The sequence below is a fragment of the Neoarius graeffei genome, chromosome 25, assembly GCF_027579695.1.
Source record: "Neoarius graeffei isolate fNeoGra1 chromosome 25, fNeoGra1.pri, whole genome shotgun sequence".
NCBI lineage: Eukaryota > Metazoa > Chordata > Actinopteri > Siluriformes > Ariidae > Neoarius > Neoarius graeffei.
In genome coordinates, this window is record NC_083593.1 from 25,523,922 (window position 1) to 25,542,111 (window position 18,190).

The window sequence follows — 18,190 nt, forward strand, 5'->3', positions numbered from 1 at the left end:
CGGGGAGCAGTCAGGGGTCAGGTACCTTGCTCAAGGGCACCTCAGCCCAAGGCCACCCCACGTCAACCTAACTGCATGTCTTTGGATTGTGGGGGAAACACAGACACGGGGAGAACATGCAAACTCCACACAGAAAGGCCCTCGCCAGCCGCTGGGTTCGAACCCGGAACCTTCTTGCTGTGAGGTAACCGTGCTAACCACTACACCACCATGCCTGATATCCTTTCCATGCAACAACACTGTCCTTATGGGACTGTGTCATGTCATGCTTATTAAAAGACAGACAAAGCTTTTTTTTTCCAATTTCTGAAACCACAACTGACCAAACCATCATGCTTGATGTTTTTGCCAAACACTCTGCATGGGAAGCAGAAGACTGATGCATCAGGAGGATTGAATGATAGGGGAGGAGAGCTGTAAGAGCCCCTGAATAACATACACAGACCAGAAGGAATAGCATCAAAAACCACTGAAAATTCTCTAGGTGTTATTGGTATCTCTCATAAGAAATTCAGAATAATTATACAGCAACCCATCTTTTTGGAACAATTGACTAACCATAACAATTCCGTTGTTAAACCATTTATCCAAAAATAGTGTTTTGTTTTTATAAACTTTATTACGGTTATTCCAAATGAAGCAACTCTGCGGAGAGAAACTATGTTTGTAAATCAATGTCCATGCGAGAAGAACCTGTCGATGGAAGTGAGAAAGTTTCAGTGGTATTTTTGGAATGCTGCAATTGCAGAGCAGCAGGAAATTAAGGCCGCCTAAATTTGAGAATACATGATACGAAATGAAATTCCAAATAGATGTGGGGTTTTTCAAATACTTTTTGATCCAATTTATTTTGAAAGTATTATTAAGTGCACCAACATTAATAAAATTCAAGCTTTTAAGGACAAACTCATAATGAAAATTAGTGTACAACCGATAGTCACTAAACAAACAATATATCCCATCATGCATTGCGGTCGTGCTGAAAGAAATCAAATTAAAAGTCTTAAATTTGATTTAATAAAAGGCAGCGGAAAAGAAGAAAGTATTCAGCTTTGATTTTTAAAAATGAAAGATGCAGGTACTTTGTGTTGATTAATGTGGGAAATACGCTCAGTATAATATGTATTTATCACAAAAATACACGAATGTATTTATTATTTTGAAAACCCACCAGCCGGTTGATCTGGTACGTTTTAATTGTGCGACAGTAATGACGTAAATACTAGCGCGACGGACTAGTGTCCGAAAACGTTTTTCATTTTAGCAATGAGCTCACTATATAGTCCTCTATATAGTAATTCCCTAGATAGGGAATAGTGAACGAGTGAGCGATTTCGGACACAGGGAACCCTTTCTTTACCATTTAGCAACTTTGAACAGCTCTTATCATGGCTGCCACTTCAATACTTCCGGGTCATTTCGCTCAGTTAGGAACCTTTCTAAGCAACAAAGAGTATTGGAACGCGGCCTAGGTATCTACGGTGTAGTCTACCATATACACAAAAAGTATCATAATAAACATTTACATTATCCTGCATTAAGTGCCAGTTCTTCAATTCGATTTTGACACCAACCAACCTATAAGCTAGCTAGCTATAAAATATATTGAAGTTATGTCGTGTCTATCTGCTCCGCTATACCAGAAGTTTACTGTCGTAAACTCACTGAGCTCTAGCTCAGTGTGTAAACTTTAGATTGTTGGATGACGTCGGAGGACTCATACCATTGGCTCACATGACCCATGCTACCTCTCGTTGGCCGTTACGGTTTTGTCAGTGGGAAAACTGCGAAGATTGTGATCGCTACTTTTTAAGGACGCCTCTGTTTCTGTGGAAGACAACGAGGACTTTATACTTAATCATTGCGGCTTGCGTGAGAGAGAGCATGTCCAACAACCATTTCGAATTGTATCCTTTCAATATTATGTTTTGGGATTGAGTATGGCGCCGCAAACTCATTCTGTGAGGTAACAACTAGTCTAGTTATGGTCCGGGTCTATTGAATCGTTTGAGCAAAACGAATCAGTGACTCCTAACTCATCATTTTTATATTTTGGGAATTGATTTTTATTTTAAATCACATTTACGTAACAGTTTTTAAAAACACCAATGAAACAGATTTAAAAAGGAATATTTTACTCCATTTAAAAAGATTACCAATAAAGTATATTGCTTATTTTGTTATTGCATGATCCTTTCTTTCATTACGTTGGACAAAATGCGATGTATACGAAAATACAATATCATTTTACTAATGAACATATTTGTTAACCACTCTTAGCAGTTTTAATAAAGACCTTTGTAAAACTGTTACATGAAAATGTAGGCTAAATCTAAATAATTACTTTTTATTTTCTGGTTTGTTAAAAGTCAGGTCAAGTTTATTTGTATAGCGCTTTTAACTATATAGACATTGTCGCCAAGCAGCTTTACAGAAAATTAAAGGCTTTAAACATGAACTAATTTTATCCCTAATTTATCCCCACTGAGCAAGCCTGTGGCAACGGTGGCAAGGAAAAACTGAGGACATGAGGAAGAAACCTCGAGAGGAACCAGACTCAAAAGGGAACCCACCCTCATTTGGGTGATTAATAGAGAGCATGATTATAAATAACTCGCTTCTACAACTGTGGCCTTTTGAGTCACAAAGTATAACTGTGAAAACAGGAAAATTATAGTTTTAACATGAAGTCTCTTTTGTTGATGTTATAAACTGTTCATTGATGGAAACTTGAGTGCAAAACCGTTCATGGCGACTGCAGTCCTAAAGTTAGCAAAATCAACTGTAGTCCTCAGACATAAAATGTACTACTGTAAGTGTCCAGAGCCATCTTCCAAGTGCGACTTTCAACTGTCCATATGGGGCAGTCCTCCACAGGAGCAATATGATGAGACTCCAGACAGACGTACACGAGTCTTAAGTCCAGATATTCCGGAAGCACATGAGAGAGGTTGGGGAAACTCGCTAGCTGAAGGCTGTGGTGGTTTGGCGGGAGGCAGAGAGGAGTTCAGGCAGGAAGCTAGGCAGGACTGGCTCCAGCCGAGGATGGTGTTGTTGGCCCAGTTAAGGTGGGGGTTGTGCTGCGTTAACCAGGGTAATCCTAGGATGATGGATACTTGGGGGTCAGTCATGATGTGGATTCGGATGGTTTCTGAGTGGTTACCGGAAATCCTCAGGGTGAGCGGGGCGGTAAGGTGGGTGATGGTGGTCAAGCCGGTGCCATTGAGTGTCAGGACATCGAGGGCAAGTAGTGGGATTCTCAGACGCTTGGCGGTGGCGGAGCAGATCAGGTTCCTGTCCGCCCCGGAGTTGACGAGGGCCTGGAGATAGTGATGTTGGTTGTCATGGATGATGATGACCGGGAGTAATGGACGATCAGCAGGGGGGGCTGGCTTAGAGCGTTGCCCACCAAGGCCCCTCGATTCACTGGTGGGCTCGTCCTTTTATGGCCCTTTTCCACTACCCTTTTTCAGCTCACTTCAGCTCACTTCAGCCCGACACGGCTCGCGTTTCGACTACCAAAAACCAGCACGACTCAGCTCGTTTCAGCCCTGCTTAGCCCCTAAAACTCGCACCGTTTTGGAGTGGGGCTGAAGCGAGCCAAGCCGTGCCGAGTGAGGCTGGAGGCGTGAGCAGACACTCCCCTGTGCACTAATTGGTGAGGAGGCGTGTCCTCACACGCCCACACACGCCCCGCGAGCGCGCTGGGATCTGTAAACACCGCAAACCCGGAAGAAGAATAATTACGAATTACGAGAATTTCTGAAGCCTTATGCGCCTCGCCTCATCTATACGCTCTTGCCAGTATCTGTTGGCGTTGTCGGTGACAACAAGCCACAGCACCAAGACCAGCAACACTAACGACTCCATGTCCTCCATGTTTATTGTTTACTATTCGGGTCGTGAGACTACCGCTTAAAAGCTCACTGAATCAGTGACACAGAGCATCGTGGACGAGTTCGCGGAGCGCAAGGCTCGTCGTATGCCCTTCAAATAATGCGCGCAGTAGGCTGTTGATGTTTTATTATGAGCCATGTACAGTATGTCGCCTAATGTTTTTTTGTTTCTGAGTTACATGTTCGTTTGAAGGACTTAATGTACAAAATAACATAGTTGCACCCCGTAGTGTTGAAATTGGTAAACACAGTGCATTCAGTGAGGTTTGCACCGCCCTCCTTTTATTTCTGACTCTTCCTGTCACCGTTGCAACCTCTGAGCGCTCATTCGTATGCCCTTCAAATAATGTGCGCAGTATAGGCTATTGATGTTTTATTATGAGCCATGTACAGTATCCTAATGTTTTTTGTTTCTGAGTTACATGTTCGTTTGAAGGACTTGATGTACTAAATAACATATAGTTGCACCCGGTAGTGTTGAAATTGGTAAACACCGCAGTTGCGGACATTTTGTAGCCTAAAATGATGTTATGATAAGCTTTAATAAAGGGCCCGGTCATTTGCCCCGCCCCCGGCCCGGCTCTGACTTGTTCCGCCACTGTCACTGATGTCACTGTTTGCGCTGCTTAACGACATCACGTGACGTCCACCCACTTTCGCTAACTCCACCCAATGTGTCCACCCACTTCCAGCCAGCACGGTTCAGCGCGGTTGTAGTCGAAATGCAACTTCAATAGCCCCGCTCAGCTCGACTCAGCACGGCACGGCTCAGCCGCGTTTGTAGTGGAAAAGCGGCATTAGTGGGCAGGCTCAGCAGATGTGTCCTCGCTGACCGCAGTAGAAGCAGGCCCCTATGCTCCGCTAGTGTTGTCGTTTCTCCGCCGACACCCATACCTGGTCTACCTGCATGGGTTTGATGGACGAGGGCGGGAGGTGGCAAGGAGGTGAAGCTGGGGCGGGCCTTCTCTCTCCTCCATTGCTGGATCCGGGCGTCGATGCGGTTGGCGAGGTCCATGAAACTGGAGAGGTCCGACGGCAGTTCCCGCGATACTAGCTCATCCTTAATGGTGTCGGACAAGCCATGCAGGAACGCGTCGACCAAGGCACTCTCGTTCCAACCACACGATACCGCCATCGTCCGGAACTTGATGGCGTAGTCCGAGGTAGACCGGGACCCCGCAGCTCCTAGCCGCCTTCCGGCCAGACAGAAAACAGCCTCATCTCTTCGGAGAAATCTTTGAAACAGGAGCAAAAGGGAACATCGGCATCCCAGACCGCTGTCCCCCACTCCCTGGCCTTGCTGGTGAGAAGCGTGATGATACAGTGGTATGCAAAAATTTGGGCACCCCTGGTCAAAATTGCTGTTGCTGTGAACAGTTAAGCAAGTTGAAGATTAAATGATCTCCAAAAAGCATAAAGTTAAAGATGATTCATCCCCTTTATGTTTTAAGCAAAAACAATTTATTTTCTTCCTTTACATTTTCAAAATGGCAAAAAAGGAAAAGGGCCTGAAGCAAAAGTTTGGGTACCCTGCATGGTTAGTACCTAGTAACACCCCATTTGGCAAGTATCACAGCTTGTAAACGCTTTTTGTAGCCAGCTAATAATCTTTCAGTTCTTATTTGGGGATTTTCACACATTCGTCCTTGCAAAAGGCTTCCAGTTCTACAAGTTTCTTGGGCTGTCTTGCATGTGCTGTTCTTTTGAGATCTATCCAAAGATTTTCAATGATGTTTAGGTCAGGGGACTGTGAGGGCCATGGCAAAACCTTCAGCTTGTGCCTCTTGAGGTATTCCATTGTAGATTTTGAGGTGTGTTTTGGATCATCGTCTTATTGTAGGACCCATCCTCTTTTTAACTTCAACTTTTTTACAGATGGTGTGATGTTTGCTTCCAGAATTTGCTGGTATTTATTCGAATCCATGCTTCCCTCGACCAATGAAATGTGCTCTGTGCCACTGGCTGCAACACAACCTCAAAGCATGATCGATCCACACCCATGCTTCAGAGTTGGAGAGATGTTCTTTTCCTGGAATTTGGCACCCTTTTTTCTCCAAACATAACTTTGCACATTGTGGCCAAAAAGTTCTATTCTGATTTCATCAGTCCACAGGACTTGTTTCCAAAATGCATCAGGCTTATTTAGATGTTCATTTGCAAACTTCATATGCTGAATTTTGTGGCTAGGATGCAGGAAAGGTTTTCTTCTGATGACTCTCCCATGAAGGTCATATTTGTTCAGGTGTCGCTGCATAGTAGAACAGTGCACCACCACTTCAGGGTCTGCTAAATCTTTCTGAAGGTCCTTTGCAGTCAAACAGGGTTTTTTTATTTGCCTTTCTAGTAATCCAACGAGAAGTTCTTTCAGAAAATTTTCTTCATCTTCCAGACCTCACCTCGATCTCCACTGTTTCTGTTAACTGCCATTTCTTAATAACGTTACAGTCTGAGGAAACAGCTACCTGAAAACACTTTATGTTCTTGTAGCTTTCTCCTGCTTTGTGAGCATCAATTATTTTATTATTCAGAATGCGAGGGAGTTGCTTATGCCGCTTTTCCACTACAAACGCGGCTGAGCCGTGCCGTGCTGAGTCGAGCTGAGTCGAGCTGAGCGGGGCTGTTGGAGTTGCATTTCGACTACAACCGCGCTGAACCGTGCTGGCTGGAAGTGGGTGGACACATTGGGTGGAGTTAGCGAAAGTGGGTGGACGTCACGTGATGTCGTTAAGCAGCGCAAACAGTGACATCAGTGACAGTGGCGGAACAAGTCAGAGCCGGGCCGGGGGCGGGGCAAATGACCGGGCCCTTTATTAAAGCTTATCATAACATCATTTTAGGCTACAAAATGTCCGCAACTGCGGTGTTTACCAATTTCAACACTACCGGGTGCAACTATGTTATTTAGTACATCAAGTCCTTCAAACGAACATGTAACTCAGAAACAAAAAACATTAGGATACTGTACATGGCTCATAATAAAACATCAATAGCCTATACTGCGCACATTATTTGAAGGGCATACGAATGAGCGCTCAGAGGTTGCAACGGTGACAGGAAGAGTCAGAAATAAAAGGAGGGCGGTGCAAACCTCACTGAATGCACTGTGTTTACCAATTTCAACACTACGGGGTGCAACTATGTTATTTTGTACATTAAGTCCTTCAAACGAACATGTAACTCAGAAACAAAAAAACATTAGGCGACATACTGTACATGGCTCATAATAAAACATCAATAGCCTACTGCGTGCATTATTTGAAGGGCATACGACGAGCCTTGCGCTCCGCGAACTCGTCCACGATGCTCTGTCTGTCACTGATTCAGTGAGCTTTTAAGCGGTAGTCTCACGACCCGAATAGTAAACAATAAACATGGAGGACATGGAGTCGTTAGTGTTGCTGGTCTTGGTGCTGTGGCTTGTTGTCACCGACAACGCCAACAGATGCTGGCAAGAGCGTATAGATGAGGCGAGGCGCATAAGGCTTCAGAAATTCTCGTAATTCGTAATTATTCTTCTTCCGGGTTTGCGGTGTTTACAGATCCCAGCGCGCTCGCGGGGCGTGTGTGGGCATGTGAGGACACGCCTCCTCACCAATCAGTGCGCAGGGGAGTGTCTGCTCACGCCCCCAGCCTCACTCGGCACGGTTTGGCTCGCTTCAGCCCCACTCCAAAACGGTGCAAGTTTTAGGGGCTAAGCAGGGCTGAAACGAGCTGAGTCGTGCTGGTTTTTGGTAGTCGAAACGCGAGCCGTGTCGGGCTGAAGCGAGCTGAAGTGAGCTGAAAAAGGGTAGTGGAAAAGGGCCATTAGAGGAGGCTGTTGATTTTAGGGACAAGTTTGAGGAGTCGGAGAATTTATGCAGCTTTGAAATCTGCATCATCTGACCTTTCCTAACAAAGAATTTGAACAAGCCACAGCTCAATAAGCTAATTAAGGTCTGGAACCTTGGTAAACAGGGTTTCCGCGGAGTCTTAAGTCTAAAATTTGATAATCCTAATTTAAGGCCTTAAAAAGTCTAAAATACGAGCATATTTTGCATTGTAGGTCTTAAGTGTAATTTTGTGAAGTCTTAAATCCTTACATCCATTTACCCCATTCGCTTTTTTTTGTTAAATGCGTTGGTGATATTCATAATTAGTCATATAGGCTAGGCCTACTTAGTATCAGTAGGCTACGCTGCAAACTACAAATGAGACAGTGGAATCCGGCGTCTAGCCCGCTTGGCATGGTGATGCACAGGGCATGGTACGCACGCATTTAGACAGTAGAGCCTAAAAGAAGCGAGGGAGACTGTCACGGTTTGTAGCAAAATGGGCAAATGCAAGTTTAACGACTGCTGGCTTGAACACAATGATTTCGTAGACTGGTTAAAACGTATACCAAACAATCCGTTTGAGGCGTACTGCACATTGTGCAAAAGAACACTCAAACTCAGCACCCTGGGTGGACAGGCACTGGAATTAGGGATGGCGAAAACTAAAAAAAATCTTGACCGACCACCGAGCCTCATTAGCCGGTTAAAGTCGGTTAACCTATGAGTTTAAAATTCTAGAATTGGAATTATTAGAATCTATTCTAAATCTAACCGCGAGCATCCGCACATTCAGTCCCAGTCGCAGCCCTCCACTCACATTACCTTTTCTACAGCGCGAAACATTTAGTCAAACGCGGCACTGATGTCGAGGGGTTTGTATTGGAGCGGAGGACAAATGGCTCCAGCTTAGAGACAGTTTCAGTTGGCCATGATGGCGTTGAAAATAAAGTCAAGTGCTAGAAGAAGTACATAACATTCAGTGATGGGAATAACGGCGTTAAAATAAAGGCTGTTATAACGCCGGGTAATCTAATTAATTAGCTACAAATGTTATAACACTGTTACCAATATCAACACGCCATTACTGCATGGTATTGAAGTTGCTCTGAAGCATACTGCTACGGACTAGACACTTTTCTTCGAAGTGAGCCACAGAGACCTCATACTGCAATTGTTTTCCAGCTACTGATATTATGGTTACATGGCTGCTAATTGTGCACAGCCATTGGAAATGGGATAACTGGAGCTGAGCTGATTAGCCGCTAAGCTAATATAGCAACTGTCTGATGCTAAGTAACATCAGTGAGTAACCAGGTTTTAGTTCAGATCTTGTGTATTATTATTACGTTGACATTAATATTCACCAGACTAATCAACCATCGACTTCATTCATGCGCCGTGTTCTTGTTTCTTTGATAGTCAAGAATGTCCTTGATGTTACGTACCTGGTTAACATCATAGTAAAATGTAATTCAACACTGAGACTTTTCTTTCGCCGAGTGGCAGCTGTCTTCAACTGGGGCGGGAGGGCGGGACATGAATGAATGGGTGTTTCTGATTTGTCAGCTGTCGTCCTTACACCGCATGGCATGCCCCAAGCGTTTACAACACAGAATTCCAGGTTCTCCGCTCCAAAATCGGCAGCTTCAAAACAATTGATTTTTTTTTTAACCGACAACCAAAAAAAATTAACCGGTTGACGTTGATTCGGTCAACCATCGGTCATCGGTTAACATCCCTAACTGGAATCGCACGCGAAAGCAGAGAAGCACCAGGCTGCCCATAAAAGTCTGCAACAATCACATGCAATCACTCAATTTTGTTCACCGTTGTCAGGTCCAAGCACATCTCGAGACGATGTATCAGCTAACTCCGTGCGAACTGTCACGTTACAACACACAAACCGTACGGAATCGAATGCCTCATCCTCAAGTGATTTTGCGGGATGTCTTTGGCTCCACTGCAGCTTTAAAAGCCAAGGTGTTGTGGATTTTAGACACAGTGACAATGCATCACTCATAAAAGCAATGACAAGATTGGGGAGCTTTTTCAGGCCATGTTTCCCGATTCTAACATTGCCCAAACGTTCTGCTGCGGCAGTGTAGTGCTCTCTCTCTCTCTCTCTCTCTCTCCCTCCATTTAATCAATTTGTTAATGATCTAGCGTAATGCAGTGGTTTTCAAACTTTTTCAAACCCTTTCCTAACATCCCTTTCTCCCTCTCTGACCCCCCACCCCATACCCCCATTTTAGTCGGTTTGTCAATGATCTAATGCTCCACTTCATGTTATGTTTCTGTTCCTCATTAATGCAAGAGCGCACCCTAGGGATGTAATGAGTTCACTGGTGAATGATAAATGTTGTTATTTTGAAAGTAATTCAGGCTCTCCCAATTTTCTTTATTTTTTTTTGTGCGGCATAAGTCTTAAATTTAACCTGTTATGGTCTTAAAAAAAAGTCTTAAATTGAACTTGTTCAAGCCTGCAGAAACCCTGTAAATGATTTACCTGAGAGGCAAGAGTGAACACAAGTGAGGATCAAGCGAACTGTTGTTTAACACTTCAGTTTGCAGCGCTTCATTGTAAAGACGACATGAATGAAAAGCTTTAAAAAATACTTACCCAGCCACATACAAAAAAGTTGTAAGTCTCCATACTCTTCCATGCTTTCATCTGTTTTGCAGTGTAGAAGGATGTCTGCAACACCAGATAGTTCAAGATGTCGGGCAACTCATCTGAAGGGTGGTGGTTTTTGAGATCGTATGATAAATCCTTCTTTCCCAGGCTGTAGGGGTCTATTCCATTGCACATAGCAATCTTCTGAATATATCTAAAGTAAGCAGTCGCTTCTAGATTATGAGTATACTCCAAGTTATTGCTAATTGTTTGCACTACGGCAGCCTTTAGACCACCAGCTATTTCACTTCCGGTAAAACTGTTAAGAAAAGTCACGTGACTAAAACCCAGCAATACGTTCTGGCAGACACTTTTTAAATTCTTCTAAGAATACAAGCTCTCACAGTTGTGCAAAATCCATGACTTTACTGGCATGATGGTATTTATCAAAAAGTGCACTTTTCTCATGCACAAATTCCACATAAGTCTGGTTGAGATTTTTTCTACAGTTTCTAAATTTCTGTTGATATGCTTCAGGCATTAATTCATAGGCATGGAACACAGTTGTCTTAACAACATCATAGTCCAAACTCTGTTCAACTGTGAGGGCGGCACACACCTCCTGAGCCTTCCCCACCAATTTACACTGAAGCAATAAAGTCCAAATATCCTTCGGCCAGTTCAAAGTGGCTGCAATTGCCTCAAATGCATTAAAGTATGAATCCACCTCAGACTCCCTGAACAGTGGTACCAGTGTGATGTGCCTGCTCACATCGAAGCTTTCTTGGGGAAAGTGCAGGGTTTGCAGCGTGACAGGTGAATGAGAAGTAACACTAGGCTGCCATTCCAGCTTAAGGCTTTCACCCTAAGGTGCATAGCCTCCACCTCCAATTCCTGATTTCTCACCTCCATTTCCTTAATGTGGAGTGTCAGCTGGAGCTCCTCAGCCGACATCACCTGCTTAATGAGAGGATCTGCGAGAGCAGTCATGACAGATGGCACAGGATCTTGGAGCTCCACATCAGCTTTCCCCACTCCTTCTGATGTAGCTTGGCCCGCAAACAGACCCCTCTCCCCCAGCTTCCCAACCAGTTGTCGTCTCAAATCTGCTTTCCTTATATTTAGTGGGACTTGCTCATCATATAGGTTAGCATTGAGCATCAAATCTACTTTCTTACATTTATTTAGTTGTAATGTGGGATTTCTTGCAAAACTGTCCAAATCAAACTCCATAGTGCTACTTCAGAAAAACTGCCAACCAGACTATATGTAAAAAAACAGACCAAAACACCTACTGCACTTATTCAACAAAACATGAAAAAAAGTGGATGATCCCCCGATTTTATGTTGCACCCTGGCCTACGGGAAACCTGAGCATAGCATAAAAATAAAAAAAAAATTGACTTCCCCTTTTCCCGCTCTCAAGCACAACCAGTGCCACAGTCGATTGCAGTCCAAAATACAACTTGTTTATTTCAGCCAAGGTAAGTTAGTGTCAGGGTGAGCATGGCCAAAAATAACAAACAAAACAATCCATGTTTAATGACCTAACTTACCTGGACAGCAAAGAAAAAAATGAAAGAAAATACAGGGATCTTGCCTAACTTCCTAACATAAGCAGGAGAAAAATAGTTACTTGGATTGCTTTAGGAAAATAGTTACAATATTTACAACTTAAGCATTTTAATCAGTGAGCAACACAAGACACAGTCCTTTTAGAAACCAGGAGAAAGTGAAGCACAGCCACCATCTCCAGAGAGCATTTTAAAGCCGGCGCAGTCAACCATAGTCCAATCAGCTGCTGCCACCTACAACTGAAAAACAGGAACATATAAAGAGCACCCCCCCTCAGGCAGGGAGGTAAAACAGCAACAATAAAAAGTAAACAAACAATAGTACACATTATGATCCTGGAGTCATAACATTAGTGGAAATGTAAAGCTCAGGACATTTTGGGACAGTTTGTCAATCTCCATCCCAGACTGTAGGTGCTAAAGAAGGCAACTGGACTTGCCTGAAATTCTTGAAGATGTTTCACATCTCATCCAAAAGGCTTTTTCAGTTCTGTCTGATTAGTGGGGAGTTCCAGATATTTATCTTCTGGTAGACCAAAAGCAACCCTAAGGAGAATCATTGGTCATATGGGCCATTGAGTCATCCTGTAGGTGTAGGTCATTGGGGGCCGGGTGTGAACGGTGTTGGCAGCCTAGAGAGTCGTTAGGGTGATCTGTGGGTCGTTGGCTGTCTCTGCCATCATGTGAGTCATTAATGTCATTGACTGCCTACTGGATGGCCAGGCACTCCTTCTCAATGGTGCTGCACTTAGCCCATGTTTACATTAGACCGTATCAGCGGATCATCAGATTAATGTTTTTAAAACGATTAGTGTGCACACAGCAACACCAATACACGATTTGCGTGCACACAGCAATACCAATACACGGATACGCTCGGCTCTGCAGGCATCCTGCGCTCCAAATCACTCCGCCCTGAACAGCGAGTGCCCTCTGGAGGGTGCGCACTCCGGCCTTGCGCAGCTCACAGAGCACGCGAGTGAAGTGAACAAGCTGTGATTCGGGACTGAGCCGCTGTGTGTGTGTGATCCCAGCGCACATCACTTACCACTTGCAAGTGGAAGGATGGCAAGCCTAAAGACAATCATAACTACACAATGGGCAGTATTTGCATCAGTATTTGCAGTATTTTCATACTTTTATACTCTTTAATGAAAGGTGATACAAGGCGGAAGTCCGCACCGTTTTTCAGCAGTCGTGTCACATGACCAACGCCAGCGAATCAGGAAGGTGGATGTCACAGTGACGTTGTCCAATGAGACGCCAGCTAGAGCTCAGCACAGCGTATCCGCGTATTCTGAATGTTTACACAGCACCGGAGCTGACACGATCTGGATTGAATACGTGGACGCTGGCGGATTCCCGTTTCCCGGCGTTTCCAGGCGGTTTAATGTAAACGGACAGTGCATCCGCGAAGAAAACGAGACAGATACGGTCTAATGTAAACAAAGCCTCAGGCTACATCCACACGACAACGGCAACGAGATGTTATTTAAAAATATATTGCGTCCAAATGGGCAACGATCAGTAAAATATCAGGTCCATATGGCAACGCAACGCTTGCTGAAAACGATGCAATACACATGCCAAACCTCTAGGGGCGCTGTAAGACGGTCCCTTCGGAGACACCAGAACAATAGAAGAAGTAAGGACGCATGCGCATAAACTATTATGCGCGAGACTTCATATTAGCCACAAAGTCAGGAAAATCTGTTCGTAAAATTACATTATAATGACCAAATACAATGAAAAGTATTTTTCCAGTCTCACCTGTGAAAGGTAATCCCATGTGATCTCGTTTGGACGGCAAACCTGTTGGTACAGTTAAACGCAGCTAATCTTTATTCTCCGCTTTGACCTTTCCAATATAGCGGCGAGGATGACGTATGATTCTACGTGTAAGGCGGCATCTTTAATGGTTCGGAATAAATTGAATACTACACGTTGATGGATTAATTTGTTGTTTCTCACCTGTGAAAGGTAATCCCATGTGATCTTGTTTGGACGGTAAACCTGTTGGTACAGTTTAAGGCAGCGCATGAATCTTTATTCTCCGCTTTGACCTATCCAATATGGCGGCGAGGATGACGTATGATTCTACGCGGAAGGCGGCGTCTTTAATGGTCCGGAATAAATTGAATACTACACGTTGATGGATTAATTTGCTCCTCTACGCCCTTTTTGAGGAATGTACTGTAGGACTAAAACCAACATCTGAAGAGGTGAGATCGCTCCTTTTTCCCCCTATTTTTGCTGGCGGGATTGACTCTGCCCTAAGGGCAGAGTCTCTCTCTCTCTCTCACTTTGCACCATTACACAATAAATATTCACAGTGAAAATATTTTGTAAGCGCGTTTCATGAACCAAGTTATAGGATTTGTTGACAACTCGCATCGCATCGCAATGAGAAGATCATTGGCACTACTGGTGTTAAGAATCGGACCATTTCATAAATGAATATTTTGCTGTAGAGCTGCAGTGTTTGTACAATTGCATGTTTTTGCTTCACTATTACTGTCACTATTCTGCTTCTTGCATTACTACTGTGAACTAACACTGAACATAATAATAATAATAATATCCAAGCTCATGTTTCACTCTCACTAGTGCTCTGTAAGGCTTTTTCCTGGTGATATCCTGGTGATATTCGTTACACTTTGTAGGTATCATGCCGCCATCTTGTGTCAGAACTACAATTCCCAGGCAACTTCCGCGTGACCATCTACGTCAGTCTGCCATGCGCGTATAAGTCCAGGCAGAAGCTCTGCCATTTTGTCTGTCGCGTCTGGCTTCCGATGAATCTAGACGCATAAAGGGATCCTCTCCACCCAAAAGATGTCTTCTTTCTTGCAAGATCCATCACTCAGCGCGATTTTCTTTCTTACCCTTGGCAAAGGTAAACTCTAGAGTCGCGCGATCTTTAAACTCAACCTGAGTTACAACCGGTTTACTTGTGTTAGAAGTGACGTCATGACTGCAGCTCAGGCAGTTAAAAGTTAAGAAGCGATTGAATCCTTTTTAACTCAAAAGCGCTGTGCATCTGATTCTGATCAGAGACTTTTCCTCACGAACGCTGAGGTTCGGACCAAGAATCCTCTGCTTTCCACGGGAACCACCCAAGTGCTCCGCTGGACCCGAAAGTTTTCTACGCCTCCATCACGAGCGGCTCACGTGCTCCCACGGCGAGGCCCGAAACTACACCGGCGAATAGTTCTTCATTTCTTGCTAAAGGCAGGATTAAGTAAGATTTTGGCATTTGGGCATAATTAAGATAGTCTTAGGAATTTGCTTTTATTTGAAATAGTGTGAATTTAAACCCAGGTTTATCTGTTACACTGTTAGACACGCAGCGTGTTGATTTATTTTGGTTCTATGTTCTCTCAATTGTTTAATAGATAGGCTGCGCATGCTCCTCTCTGACTAACACCTTTTAATTTCCTTATCATACATTTTGACCTTATCAAGGTTTCAGTGAGTTTGGTAATGTTATGAGTGTGGAATCTTTGTTACTGAGAAAACACGTGCTCAACAGGCCTGATACACTTTAGATAGCTTCCCTTTGTCTTTAGCAACACGTGCTCAGTAGGCCTCACCAGGCCTAACAAACACACTTTAGCTAGGCCATAGGGCCTTTCACAAACACACACTAGCAACACAAGGCTAATCTAGGCCTCCACCACGTGTAGTTAGCTACACGAGGCTAAACACATGGTCAAGTCCTTCTCTCTCTCTCACACACGCGCACACACAAGCACACATGAGCAACAGAGCTAATCCTTTGTTCTATTTAGATAACATTCCTTTGTTTTAGCTAGCAACAAGCTAGGCCATACATGCACACACACCACACATGTATATACACACCTCACTGCTTGTATATATTGATTTATTATTTTTATCGTTGTTATAATAAATTCATTTATCAAAGCTGTGTGTATTCATCTTGTTGGTGAACAATATATGAAGTCCCCAATCTCCCTCGAATTCAAAAGGGTGCATATAAAAGTTATGTAATGTGGTAAGTGATTGTAATAATTTGGAAATATACCATAATTTAGCTGTTTGGTAATTTATTATTAAGCACCAGGATTAATGGTATGATTCACTAAATGATTCATTGAACGATTCACTAAATGATTCATTGAACAATTCACTAAACGATTCACTAAATGATTCAATGAACGATTCACTGAATGATTCACTTCAAATGAGACTGATTCTATGGTATGATTCAATTCAAATGAGTCAAAGTAAACGATTCAATGGGATTGATTCATTTTAATTATTGACCTTCAAAAATTTAATGAGACTGATTTAATGAGATTGATCACTTAATTTCAATAATTAACTGATTGCACCCACAACTTCTACCCGGCGTGAAGCACTCACAGTCATGTGGTTGTGACGTCATCGTAAACAAATCCGTTCTACTCATCCAGACGACTTCACAACGGCAACGTTGCCAGATCTTTCCACTCTAGAACCCGTTCTCAAAAAGATTGCGTTTTGGGCACCCAAAACGCCGGTGCCGTGTGGACGCCAGGCCTAAACGATAAGCAATTGTATCGGAGTCACCTGAATCCATTGCCGTGTGGACAGGGCCTAAAAGGGAGAGAGAAGTCAAGGGAGTGTAAAAGTGGCCCCCCTCACACAGTGCAGCTTTTACCTTGGTGAAGGCCTGTTGGTACTGCTCCGTCCATTGGACCAGATCTGGTGCTCCCTTTTTAGTGATCTCAGTCAACGGGCTGGTGACGTCTGAATAATTAGGTATGAACCTGTGATTGAAGCCAGCCCCAGGAACTGTCTCACCTCCTTTTTGGTCTTGGGTCTCGGGTAGGCTGCAATCGCTGCAGTCTTGTCAATTTGGGGATGCACCTGCCCATGACCCAAGTGGAAACCCAGATACTGTACTTCCACCCACCCAATCACACACTTTTTATCCCCTGCTGGCCGAAAGGCCCAAAGGGGGATTATGTTGTGGTGATTTCTGTACGTCCGTCCCGGGAAGGATGCTCACCTTCTGAAATCAACTCCTCTCTCAATTTTTTGAGAAATTTCACAAAACTTGGCAGGATTCTTTGTGGGTTTCAAGACGTAGCAAAGCGCGATCGTCTGAGCCAGGTCTTCAGGTGTGTTTTAATTGATCGAGACGAAATGGGTGTTGCTACAGATATCAGGATAGTTGAGGCTTTTCTTGGATTCGAGATAACTGTGAACGCATCCGCTTCTGAACTGGAGGGCCAAATTATTAGCTGCATTGAAGGGAATGGCTTGGATCTCTCCAGATGCCGTGGACAAGGTTATGACGGCGCAGCGAACATGAGCGGAATTTATTCTGGTGTTCAAGCGAGAATAGCGGAGCGGGAGCCCCTTGCTTTGTATGTGCACTGTGCGGCTTATTGTCTGAATTTGGTACTGAATGATTCTGTCAAAACTATCCCAGAGATTAGACAGTTTTATGATGTGGTTGAACAACTGTACAACTTTTTTGCCAACAGTGTTAAGAGATGGGCATTACTTGGCGACTTATTGAGCCCAGAGAGCAGGGACATAACCTTGAAACGCCTCTGCCCAACCCGCTGGTCGTCCTGCTACAATGCGCTTGTTACGTTAAAGTACAGATATGGAGACGTCATTAAAGCTCTCACTTGCAAGCGAGAAAATGAATGAGATGAGGCAGATGCGCTTCAAAAGGCCATTACTAAATTTCAGTTCATATTTTTAATCAGCCTTCAGATAAAGATTTTGGAGTGCACTAATGCCATCTCAGTTACTGCAGGAGAAGACCATTGATCTTCTCAAAGCGTCTGCATTATTGCAGAATGCTGTATGAACTCTACAGGAGTACAGGGAGCAGTTTGATGAGGCAAAGGCTTCCACTCTGGCACTGGCTGTGAAATGGGGCAGTCAAACGCAATTTGTAGCCACCAGGTTGAAAAAAGTGAAGCACCACTTTGATCACCGTGGCGAAGACAGTTGGCTTTCTGATGCAGAACATTCTTTTCGGGTGAATGTGTTCTATGCATGCCTTGATATAATCATTCAGCAGCTGTCACAAAGGTTTGTTAGTTTAAATTGGACTGCTCATTTGTTTGAGGCTATTCATCCAAATACGCTTCAGCATGCCAAGGACGAGGAGCTATACAAAGTGGCCCGTCGACTGTGTGATCACTATATTCGGGATATTGACTCCAGCTTTCCTGGTCAACTAGTGTCATTTAGGGCTTGTTTCAAGGAGCAGATAGCGAGACACACATCTGTGCTTAGCCTGGCCAGGTTGCTGGTAGTAGATCA

General features: G+C 43.9%; 1 protein-coding gene across 1 annotated transcript in view; it reads left to right on the forward strand.

Annotated features, from left to right (window-relative positions):
- The first annotated feature begins 1,504 nt into the window (after nucleotides 1-1,504).
- LOC132873055 (EKC/KEOPS complex subunit LAGE3) overlaps nucleotides 1,505-18,190 on the forward strand; it is a 65,409-nt gene continuing 48,723 nt past the window's right edge. The window contains exon 1 of the mRNA XM_060908270.1: nucleotides 1,505-1,907. Within this exon, the coding sequence (XP_060764253.1) occupies nucleotides 1,735-1,907 (173 nt within the window). The 5' untranslated portion in view covers nucleotides 1,505-1,734. The remainder of the gene's footprint in view (nucleotides 1,908-18,190) is intronic.